Source organism: Poromitra crassiceps, assembly GCF_964638095.1.
Source record: "Poromitra crassiceps genome assembly, chromosome: 3".
Classification (NCBI taxonomy): domain Eukaryota; kingdom Metazoa; phylum Chordata; class Actinopteri; order Beryciformes; family Melamphaidae; genus Poromitra; species Poromitra crassiceps.
The window spans coordinates 1,725,001-1,737,808 of NC_139625.1; the positions used below are offsets into that span (position 1 = coordinate 1,725,001).

The following is a 12,808-nucleotide window of genomic DNA, read 5'->3' on the forward strand; positions in this document are numbered from 1 at the left end:
AGGGCTCCGAGCATGATCTGTTTGTGTTGATGTCAAACGCAAGAGAGGAGAGACAGAGAGATGAAGAGGAGAGGAGGGAGAGAGAGATGAAGAGGAGAGGAGGGAGAGAGAGATGAAGAGGAGAGGAGAGAGAGAGATGAAGAAGAGAGGAGAGAGAGATGAAGAGGAGAGGAGGGAGAGAGAGATGAAGAGGAGAGGAGGGAGAGAGAGATGAAGGGGAGAGGAGGGAGAGAGAGATGAAGGGGAGAGAGAGAGAGAGAGAGAGATGAATGAGTAATTCAATGAACTTGTCTCCCTTGATCTCAAGAGACATGAGCTCTGACCTAAAAGCTGAAATAATAAACCAGAGCCAACCAACACAAACACACACGTGCACGCACGTATGTGTACACACACACACACACACACACAGACCCAGACAGACGCACACAGACACACACACACCCTCAGCGGTATTACACACTCTGCTTACGCTATCCGAGCAGGAAGTGGCTGACAAGAGGGTGATTAAAGAAAAGAAGGAGAGGAAGTGATAGACTTGGAGAGACGGCAGAGGAGAGATTAGATTAGATTAGAGGCCAAAGAGATGGGAGGACAGTCTCTACTACAGAGCTGTTTAACTAACATACTGTAACTAAAGAGATGGAAGGACAGTCTCTACTACAGAGCTGTTTAACTAACATACTGTAACAAAGAGATGGGAGGACAGTCTCTACTACAGAGCTGTTTAACTAACATACTGTAACTAAAGAGATGGGAGGACAGTCTCTACTACAGAGCTGTTTAACTAACATACTGTAACTAAAGAGATGGGAGGACAGTCTCTACTACAGAGCTGTTTAACTAACATACTGTAACTAAAGAGATGGGAGGACAGTCTCTACTACAGAGCTGTTTAACTAACATACTGTAACTAAAGAGATGGGAGGACAGTCTCTACTACAGAGCTGTTTAACTAACATACTGTAACAAAGAGATGGGAGGACAGTCTCTACTACAGAGCTGTTTAACTAACATACTGTAACTAAAGAGATGGGAGGACAGTCTCTACTACAGAGCTGTTTAACTAACATACTGTAACTAAAGAGATGGGAGGACAGTCTCTACTACAGAGCTGTTTAACTAACATACTGTAACTAAAGAGATGGGAGGACAGTCTCTACTACAGAGCTGTTTAACTAACATACTGTAACTAAAGAGATGGGAGGACAGTCTCTACTACAGAGCTGTTTAACTAACATACTGTAACTAAAGAGATGGGAGGACAGTCTCTACTACAGAGCTGTTTAACTAACATACTGTAACTAAAGAGATGGGAGGACAGTCTCTACTACAGAGCTGTTTAACTAACATACTGTAACTAAAGAGATGGGAGGACAGTCTCTACTACAGAGCTGTTTAACTAACATACTGTAACTAAAGAGATGGGAGGACAGTCTCTACTACAGAGCTGTTTAACTAACATACTGTAACTAAAGAGATGGGAGGACAGTCTCTACTACAGAGCTGTTTAACTAACATACTGTAACTAAAGAGATGGGAGGACAGTCTCTACTACAGAGCTGTTTAACTAACATACTGTAACTAAAGAGATGGGAGGACAGTCTCTACTACAGAGCTGTTTAACTAACATACTGTAACTAAAGAGATGGGAGGACAGTCTCTACTACAGAGCTGTTTAACTAACATACTGTAACTAAAGAGATGGGAGGACAGTCTCTACTACAGAGCTGTTTAACTAACATACTGTAACTAAAGAGATGGGAGGACAGTCTCTACTACAGAGCTGTTTAACTAACATACTGTAACTAAAGAGATGGGAGGACAGTCTCTACTACAGAGCTGTTTAACTAACATACTGTAACAAAGAGATGGGAGGACAGTCTCTACTACAGAGCTGTTTAACTAACATACTGTAACTAAAGAGATGGGAGGACAGTCTCTACTACAGAGCTGTTTAACTAACATACTGTAACAAAGAGATGGGAGGACAGTCTCTACTACAGAGCTGTTTAACTAACATACTGTAACAAAGAGATGGGAGGACAGTCTCTACTACAGAGCTGTTTAACTAACATACTGTAACTAAAGAGATGGGAGGACAGTCTCTACTACAGAGCTGTTTAACTAACATACTGTAACTAAAGAGATGGGAGGACAGTCTCTACTACAGAGCTGTTTAACTAACATACTGTAACTAAAGAGATGGGAGGACAGTCTCTACTACAGAGCTGTTTAACTAACATACTGTAACAAAGAGATGGAAGGACAGTCTCTACTACAGAGCTGTTTAACTAACATACTGTAACAAAGAGATGGGAGGACAGTCTCTACTACAGAGCTGTTTAACTAACATACTGTAACTAAAGAGATGGGAGGACAGTCTCTACTACAGAGCTGTTTAACTAACATACTGTAACTAAAGAGATGGGAGGACAGTCTCTACTACAGAGCTGTTTAACTAACATACTGTAACTAAAGAGATGGGAGGACAGTCTCTACTACAGAGCTGTTTAACTAACATACTGTAACTAAAGAGATGGGAGGACAGTCTCTACTACAGAGCTGTTTAACTAACATACTGTAACTAAAGAGATGGGAGGACAGTCTCTACTACAGAGCTGTTTAACTAACATACTGTAACTAAAGAGATGGGAGGACAGTCTCTACTACAGAGCTGTTTAACTAACATACTGTAACTAAAGAGATGGGAGGACAGTCTCTACTACAGAGCTGTTTAACTAACATACTGTAACTAAAGAGATGGGAGGACAGTCTCTACTACAGAGCTGTTTAACTAACATACTGTAACAAAGAGATGGGAGGACAGTCTCTACTACAGAGCTGTTTAACTAACATACTGTAACTAAAGAGATGGGAGGACAGTCTCTACTACAGAGCTGTTTAACTAACATACTGTAACTAAAGAGATGGGAGGACAGTCTCTACTACAGAGCTGTTTAACTAACATACTGTAACTAAAGAGATGGGAGGACAGTCTCTACTACAGAGCTGTTTAACTAACATACTGTAACTAAAGAGATGGGAGGACAGTCTCTACTACAGAGCTGTTTAACTAACATACTGTAACAAAGAGATGGGAGGACAGTCTCTACTACAGAGCTGTTTAACTAACATACTGTAACTAAAGAGATGGGAGGACAGTCTCTACTACAGAGCTGTTTAACTAACATACTGTAACAAAGAGATGGGAGGACAGTCTCTACTACAGAGCTGTTTAACTAACATACTGTAAAGAGATGGGAGGACAGTCTCTACTACAGAGCTGTTTAACTAACATACTGTAACTAAAGAGATGGGAGGACAGTCTCTACTACAGAGCTGTTTAACTAACATACTGTAACTAAAGAGATGGGAGGACAGTCTCTACTACAGAGCTGTTTAACTAACATACTGTAACAAAGAGATGGGAGGACAGTCTCTACTACAGAGCTGTTTAACTAACATACTGTAAAGAGATGGGAGGACAGTCTCTACTACAGAGCTGTTTAACTAACATACTGTAACTAAAGAGATGGGAGGACAGTCTCTACTACAGAGCTGTTTAACTAACATACTGTAACTAAAGAGATGGGAGGACAGTCTCTACTACAGAGCTGTTTAACTAACATACTGTAACAAAGAGATGGGAGGACAGTCTCTACTACAGAGCTGTTTAACTAACATACTGTAAAGAGATGGGAGGACAGTCTCTACTACAGAGCTGTTTAACTAACATACTGTAACTAAAGAGATGGGAGGACAGTCTCTACTACAGAGCTGTTTAACTAACATACTGTAACTAAAGAGATGGGAGGACAGTCTCTACTACAGAGCTGTTTAACTAACATACTGTAACTAAAGAGATGGGAGGACAGTCTCTACTACAGAGCTGTTTAACTAACATACTGTAACTAAAGAGATGGGAGGACAGTCTCTACTACAGAGCTGTTTAACTAACATACTGTAACAAAGAGATGGGAGGACAGTCTCTACTACAGAGCTGTTTAACTAACATACTGTAACTAAAGAGATGGGAGGACAGTCTCTACTACAGAGCTGTTTAACTAACATACTGTAACAAAGAGATGGGAGGACAGTCTCTACTACAGAGCTGTTTAACTAACATACTGTAACTAAAGAGATGGGAGGACAGTCTCTACTACAGAGCTGTTTAACTAACATACTGTAACTAAAGAGATGGGAGGACAGTCTCTACTACAGAGCTGTTTAACTAACATACTGTAACAAAGAGATGGGAGGACAGTCTCTACTACAGAGCTGTTTAACTAACATACTGTAACTAAAGAGATGGGAGGACAGTCTCTACTACAGAGCTGTTTAACTAACATACTGTAACTAAAGAGATGGGAGGACAGTCTCTACTACAGAGCTGTTTAACTAACATACTGTAACAAAGAGATGGAAGGACAGTCTCTACTACAGAGCTGTTTAACTAACATACTGTAACTAAAGAGATGGGAGGACAGTCTCTACTACAGAGCTGTTTAACTAACATACTGTAACAAAGAGATGGGAGGACAGTCTCTACTACAGAGCTGTTTAACTAACATACTGTAACTAAAGAGATGGGAGGACAGTCTCTACTACAGAGCTGTTTAACTAACATACTGTAACTAAAGAGATGGGAGGACAGTCTCTACTACAGAGCTGTTTAACTAACATACTGTAACTAAAGAGATGGGAGGACAGTCTCTACTACAGAGCTGTTTAACTAGCATACTGTAACAAAGAGATGGGAGGACAGTCTCTACTACAGAGCTGTTTAACTAACATACTGTAACTAAAGAGATGGGAGGACAGTCTCTACTACAGAGCTGTTTAACTAACATACTGTAACTAAAGAGATGGGAGGACAGTCTCTACTACAGAGCTGTTTAACTAACATACTGTAACTAAAGAGATGGGAGGACAGTCTCTACTACAGAGCTGTTTAACTAACATACTGTAACTAAAGAGATGGGAGGACAGTCTCTACTACAGAGCTGTTTAACTAACATACTGTAACAAAGAGATGGGAGGACAGTCTCTACTACAGAGCTGTTTAACTAACATACTGTAACAAAGAGATGGGAGGACAGTCTCTACTACAGAGCTGTTTAACTAACATACTGTAACTAAAGAGATGGGAGGACAGTCTCTACTACAGAGCTGTTTAACTAACATACTGTAACTAAAGAGATGGGAGGACAGTCTCTACTACAGAGCTGTTTAACTAACATACTGTAACTAAAGAGATGGGAGGACAGTCTCTACTACAGAGCTGTTTAACTAACATACTGTAACAAAGAGATGGGAGGACAGTCTCTACTACAGAGCTGTTTAACTAACATACTGTAACTAAAGAGATGGGAGGACAGTCTCTACTACAGAGCTGTTTAACTAACATACTGTAACTAAAGAGATGGGAGGACAGTCTCTACTACAGAGCTGTTTAACTAACATACTGTAACTAAAGAGATGGGAGGACAGTCTCTACTACAGAGCTGTTTAACTAACATACTGTAACTAAAGAGATGGGAGGACAGTCTCTACTACAGAGCTGTTTAACTAACATACTGTAACTAAAGAGATGGGAGGACAGTCTCTACTACAGAGCTGTTTAACTAACATACTGTAACTAAAGAGATGGGAGGACAGTCTCTACTACAGAGCTGTTTAACTAACATACTGTAACTAAAGAGATGGAAGGACAGTCTCTACTACAGAGCTGTTTAACTAACATACTGTAACTAAAGAGATGGGAGGACAGTCTCTACTACAGAGCTGTTTAACTAACATACTGTAACAAAGAGATGGGAGGACAGTCTCTACTACAGAGCTGTTTAACTAACATACTGTAACAAAGAGATGGGAGGACAGTCTCTACTACAGAGCTGTTTAACTAACATACTGTAACTAAAGAGATGGGAGGACAGTCTCTACTACAGAGCTGTTTAACTAACATACTGTAACTAAAGAGATGGGAGGACAGTCTCTACTACAGAGCTGTTTAACTAACATACTGTAACAAAGAGATGGAAGGACAGTCTCTACTACAGAGCTGTTTAACTAACATACTGTAACTAAAGAGATGGGAGGACAGTCTCTACTACAGAGCTGTTTAACTAACATACTGTAACTAAAGAGATGGGAGGACAGTCTCTACTACAGAGCTGTTTAACTAACATACTGTAACAAAAGAGATGGGAGGACAGTCTCTACTACAGAGCTGTTTAACTAACATACTGTAACTAAAGAGATGGGAGGACAGTCTCTACTACAGAGCTGTTTAACTAACATACTGTAACAAAGAGATGGGAGGACAGTCTCTACTACAGAGCTGTTTAACTAACATACTGTAACTAAAGAGATGGGAGGACAGTCTCTACTACAGAGCTGTTTAACTAACATACTGTAACTAAAGAGATGGGAGGACAGTCTCTACTACAGAGCTGTTTAACTAACATACTGTAACTAAAGAGATGGGAGGACAGTCTCTACTACAGAGCTGTTTAACTAACATACTGTAACTAAAGAGATGGGAGGACAGTCTCTACTACAGAGCTGTTTAACTAACATACTGTAACTAAAGAGATGGGAGGACAGTCTCTACTACAGAGCTGTTTAACTAACATACTGTAACTAAAGAGATGGGAGGACAGTCTCTACTACAGAGCTGTTTAACTAACATACTGTAACTAAAGAGATGGGAGGACAGTCTCTACTACAGAGCTGTTTAACTAACATACTGTAACTAAAGAGATGGGAGGACAGTCTCTACTACAGAGCTGTTTAACTAACATACTGTAACAAAGAGATGGGAGGACAGTCTCTACTACAGAGCTGTTTAACTAACATACTGTAAAGAGATGGGAGGACAGTCTCTACTACAGAGCTGTTTAACTAACATACTGTAACAAAGAGATGGGAGGACAGTCTCTACTACAGAGCTGTTTAACTAACATACTGTAACAAAGAGATGGGAGGACAGTCTCTACTACAGAGCTGTTTAACTAACATACTGTAACAAAGAGATGGGAGGACAGTCTCTACTACAGAGCTGTTTAACTAACATACTGTAACAAAGAGATGGGAGGACAGTCTCTACTACAGAGCTGTTTAACTAACATACTGTAACAAAGAGATGGGAGGACAGTCTCTACTACAGAGCTGTTTAACTAACATACTGTAACTAAAGAGATGGGAGGACATTCTCTACTACAGAGCTGTTTAACTAACATACTGTAACAAAGAGATGGGAGGACAGTCTCTACTACAGAGCTGTTTAACTAACATACTGTAACAAAGAGATGGGAGGACAGTCTCTACTACAGAGCTGTTTAACTAACATACTGTAACAAAGAGATGGGAGGACAGTCTCTACTACAGAGCTGTTTAACTAACATACTGTAACTAAAGAGATGGGAGGACAGTCTCTACTACAGAGCTGTTTAACTAACATACTGTAACTAAAGAGATGGAAGGACAGTCTCTACTACAGAGCTGTTTAACTAACATACTGTAACTAAAGAGATGGAAGGACAGTCTCTACTACAGAGCTGTTTAACTAACATACTGTAAAGAGATGGGAGGACAGTCTCTACTACAGAGCTGTTTAACTAACATACTGTAACAAAGAGATGGGAGGACAGTCTCTACTACAGAGCTGTTTAACTAACATACTGTAACAAAGAGATGGGAGGACAGTCTCTACTACAGAGCTGTTTAACTAACATACTGTAACAAAGAGATGGGAGGACAGTCTCTACTACAGAGCTGTTTAACTAACATACTGTAACAAAGAGATGGGAGGACAGTCTCTACTACAGAGCTGTTTAACTAACATACTGTAACAAAGAGATGGGAGGACAGTCTCTACTACAGAGCTGTTTAACTAACATACTGTAACTAAAGAGATGGGAGGACAGTCTCTACTACAGAGCTGTTTAACTAACATACTGTAACTAAAGAGATGGGAGGACAGTCTCTACTACAGAGCTGTTTAACTAACATACTGTAACTAAAGAGATGGGAGGACAGTCTCTACTACAGAGCTGTTTAACTAACATACTGTAACTAAAGAGATGGGAGGACAGTCTCTACTACAGAGCTGTTTAACTAACATACTGTAACTAAAGAGATGGGAGGACAGTCTCTACTACAGAGCTGTTTAACTAACATACTGTAACAAAGAGATGGGAGGACAGTCTCTACTACAGAGCTGTTTAACTAACATACTGTAAAGAGATGGGAGGACAGTCTCTACTACAGAGCTGTTTAACTAACATACTGTAACTAAAGAGATGGGAGGACAGTCTCTACTACAGAGCTGTTTAACTAACATACTGTAAAGAGATGGGAGGACAGTCTCTACTACAGAGCTGTTTAACTAACATACTGTAACAAAGAGATGGGAGGACAGTCTCTACTACAGAGCTGTTTAACTAACATACTGTAACTATGCACACCCCTCCCACATGCCCCAGCATGACCTTATTGACCACTCAAAACTAGGGGTGTCAAAAATAATCAATTATAAGATGCATCGCGATGCGGACGTGCACGATTCTGCATCGATTCACAAATGTCAAAAATCGATTATTAAAAAAAAAAAAAAAAAAAAAAAAAAAAATATATATATATATATATATATATATATATATATATATATATATATATATATATATATATATATATATATATATATATATATATTTTTAATAATCAAATAAAATATAATGGAAGTACATGCAGTTGTTTATTTTAATTATGGATCATAATACAATGCAATTCCAAATGCACTTTTATTTTAAAAGTAGCCACACAGTGAGAAAAAAGAAAGTGAGAAAAAATAAATCATGTATTGCAGAAAAAAGTGATGCATCAAGATGCATCGATAATCGTAATCGAATCGAATCGAATCGTAGCCCTCTGAATCGCAATCGAATCGAATCGTGAGGCCAGTGAAGATTCACAGGCCTACTCAAAACTAGGGGTGGGAATCACTGATGCCCCACGATACCTAAAGAAGGGCGGCTTTAGCTCAGGAGGTAGAGCGGGTCGGCCAATGACGCAAGGGTTGGCGGTTCGATCCCCGCTCCCTCCCAGCTGCTGTCGTTGTGTCCTTGGGCAAGACACTTAACCCTCCTTGCTCCCGATGGTGTGTAGGCACCCTGCGTGGCAGCCTCATTGATCATTTACTCATTGTAAAGCGCTTTGGATAAAAGCGCTATATAAATGCAGGCCATTTTAGGCCATTTACTATTATATGATATTATCACGATACTTAAGTCACGATCCGTTAGTATTGTGATATTGCGATATGCTAGTATTGCAATATATTATGATTTATCACCTTTTTTCAACTGCAAATGATGTCCCCAAAGGTAAAAACTTTGTCAACATCTGTTTTATCTAATCAGATAAAGTTTCCAGTCTGTTCATCTCACTTCAATCATTGTCAAGCAGACAGACTGATCAGCAGCACTGTCATAAAAACCTGTCATAAATGTTGCATGCACTTGACATTTTGTCAAGTACAATAAAATATCACGATACTTGGCATTCAAAACAATATGATATATTGCCCACGAAATATACTCAAAACTATTTCATTCTATTTTGACCCACTCCAGCCCCAGTCCGACAGTCCGTGTGTGTGTGTGTGTGTGTGTGTGTGCGCGTGCGTGCGTGTACTAGTGTAGCCTTGAACAAGCTGGGTGGGGCGCCCTGTCTGGAGGAGTTGTCATTCACCATAAAACACTGGCAATTTAGGGGCATTTTAGAGGTTAAAGGTTTGTGTCACAACTTAGATTAAATTGCTGGTCACACCTTACCTGTCGCTGCCAGATGGGGGCGGTAGCGTCAGGTTTAAGTCACACCCTAGCAGGGCTCATTTCTGGGAGAAATCCTGGTGGTTACCTGTCCATCGGGCAGCGTGAGTGGTTTGGCTAGCTCCTCCCCCTCGGCGTAGAGCTGCAGAAGGGAAGTGAGGTCACAACTCCTCACGGCGTCGTACAGCCGGCCAGGATCTGCTTCCTCTCTGCGCACGACATAGCGACGCTCGGCGTACTTGGCCACAATGTACTCCTTCCTGGCATTCCTGGTGGATGAGGAAGTGCATTTTAGTGTAAAAAAAAAAAAAAAAAAAGAAACTTGAAGGGAAAAAAGAAAAGGAAGGAAAAGAGAAAAAAAAGGCTTTTGTCCAATCAGGTTAGGAACTCACATGTCACTTTGTGGGAGTGGCTTGACAGAGTCATTGGGAAGGCCCGCCTCCATGATGTCATTGAATCTGGTGTTGCCAATACTGACTGCCAACTGGAGCGAGACATACAGCAAGGTGTGACAAGAAGACACAACGCCTGTAACTAGGCCATCATGTGTGTGTGTGTGTGTGTGTGTGTGTGTGTGTGTGTGTGTGTGTGTGTGTGTATTTAGTACCAGCAGCTCCGAGGTGCTGAGTAGGTCCAGAGTGAGAGACTGGATCCTGGAGTAATGGACACCCAGCTCTCTGTGGATCCCAGAACACTCTATACAGGTCAGGATGCCTAGGTTGGTGGACAGCCATGTCGGATCTGAGGGAGACAGAGACAGTCAGACAGAGAGACAGGCAGGCAGACAGACAGACACACAGACAGACACACAGACAGACAGACAGACAGGCAGGCAGACAGGCAGGCAGACAGACAGACAGGCAGACAGACAGACAGACAGACAGGCAGGCAGGCAGACAGACAGACAGACAGGCAGACAGACAGGCAGGCTGCCAGACAGAGAGACAGACAGGCAGACACGCAGAAACACAGACAGACAGACAGGCAGACACACAGACACAGACACTGTCTGTCTACAAAATCAACATGGCTTAAACTGATATTTTTTGCTGGTTTGGAAATGTTATATTTTGAGTACTGCTCAGGCCGGGTTAGGTTAGGTTCTCAACCTTTTTCTTCAGCACCCCCTTTCCCTGATTTCTAAATCCAAGTAACCCCTTTACCAGACTACAGCAGTTTGCTTAGAAAGCTGCCAGAGACATTTTCACCATTTATTCCGACATTTTCTCATTTCTCTCAAATTGCCCCCTGTAGCACCTCTACATACCACTAGGGGTATGCATATGCATACTCCAGTCTGGGAACCACTGGCATAGGCTGTACATATATGGTTTCCATTTAACAGTCATGCCAATAAAGAAAATGTATTTGTTCAGAACATTTTCATGCCTTCCATTCAATCTCCTGGAATCCAGGAACCTGGATGAGAGCTATTTGGCTATCATCATCCTCCTCTTTGGCCTGATTGCTGATTGGCTGACCTGGGGCTCCGCAGTCGGCGCAGGCCTCGTTGCCAGGCATCTGTCGCAGCTCTGTGATGATGGCTCGGGACAGCTCCTGCAGCCCGCTGTCCTGCACGTGGAGCTGGTCTCCTCCCAGAGCCGTGTTCAGGGCCTCCTCCTTGCTGTTCTGCAGCACCGACACCCAGCTACAGGACGCACACAAACACCTCATGCTTTCCCATATGCTTTAACATAGAGGCTTTCAAAACAAACACCTCATGCTTTCCCATATGCTTTAACACATTCACTGCCAGCCGTTTTTTCAATACTGTAGGTAGGTTCTGCCAAGGTTTTTTTTTGAGGATTCTGGCTCATCTTTCAAGAGCCGAGGATTCTTTTCTGCTAAGATTTTGTGAACACAAATGATCTCAAAAGAACTAATAGAATGTGTGCTTTCTCTGTCTAAAAGAGTTAGTTTGTAGAGTTAGTAGTTATGTAGGCATTAGCAGTAGAATACAGCATGGTTTCAGCGTCTGAAAATTTATTCTGAGATAAATGGCTTTTTGTGAAATTCGATAGAACAGTCACTTTAACCATTTATTTTTGGCGTAAGACGTCAGACATCTAAACAATAGTTTTGAACAGTAATTTCCTCCATAGCAGCAGGAAACCCCCCTCTCCTTCAAACTCCTCCCTCCGTGGGTGTGTCTCTGGTGGCTTTGCAGCGTTTGTCACAAGCGAGGCTCTGCCTGTCTGTGCTGCCTGGCTGCTGGCGGCTGCTCTTTGGGCGAGTCTGCATGAGTCGTTTCGGTTGTGAGCTCAGCTGCAATGAAGCTGCGTGCGATTGTGGGCTTTCTGCCGGTGTTTCAAAGTGTGTTGCACGCATAATCTATTATGCAAATTTGCAATCCCCCACCGCCAGCTCCCAGCGCGATAATGCGCGAAAGCGTTTTCGCCAATCCATTTTACAGTATGAGAATGGTTTCCTCGCGCGTTCCCCTGCAGTTTTGGCTCTGCTTTTTCTAGTCTGGAGAGCACTGTCGCCACTTAGTGGGTCGGTGGAATGGGTTGTACACGTTCGATGGCTCCAATATTTTTATAGGAGACGTGGGGGGCGTTGATCCACGTCCCACCGTCAATTTTTTTTTTTTTTTTTTTTGACGAGTCAACTCGTCATTGGCAGTCAACCGTTGGATTTTTTTTGACGAGTCAACTCGTCATTGGCAGTGAACGTGTTAATAAACAGGCTAAAATATTATGCTGTGTGTGGTAGTTGAAACATAGTTTCAAGTTGACGTTTATGTATGTTTGTAGTTGAAACAAAAACATAAATACTGTAGGCTACATGAATGGAAATGTTTGATCATTAATATCTACTTTTAGAAATTATATAGGTAGGTTATATAGGTTTTCTTGTTTTAATAATAATAATAAAAGGACTTAATGTGTAACTTTTCCTCCGTGGTATCGAAAATGGTATGAGTGAGTGAGTGAACTCTGAGAGAGTTCATGTCAATTCTGCTAATAAAT

At 41.4% G+C, this 12,808-nt stretch overlaps 1 protein-coding gene across 2 annotated transcripts in view; it reads right to left on the reverse strand.

Annotated features, from left to right (window-relative positions):
- The window catches only part of asap3 (ArfGAP with SH3 domain, ankyrin repeat and PH domain 3), a 74,916-nt gene that overhangs the window by 7,826 nt on the left and 54,282 nt on the right, over window positions 1–12,808 (reverse strand). For both annotated transcript variants that reach the window (XM_083633589.1, XM_083633590.1), the window contains exons 14-17: window positions 11,318–11,484; window positions 10,444–10,577; window positions 10,229–10,320; window positions 9,925–10,105 (exon numbers count right to left, since the gene is read on the reverse strand). In XM_083633589.1, the coding sequence (XP_083489715.1) occupies window positions 9,925–10,105; window positions 10,229–10,320; window positions 10,444–10,577; window positions 11,318–11,484 (574 nt within the window). The remainder of the gene's footprint in view (window positions 1–9,924; window positions 10,106–10,228; window positions 10,321–10,443; window positions 10,578–11,317; window positions 11,485–12,808) is intronic.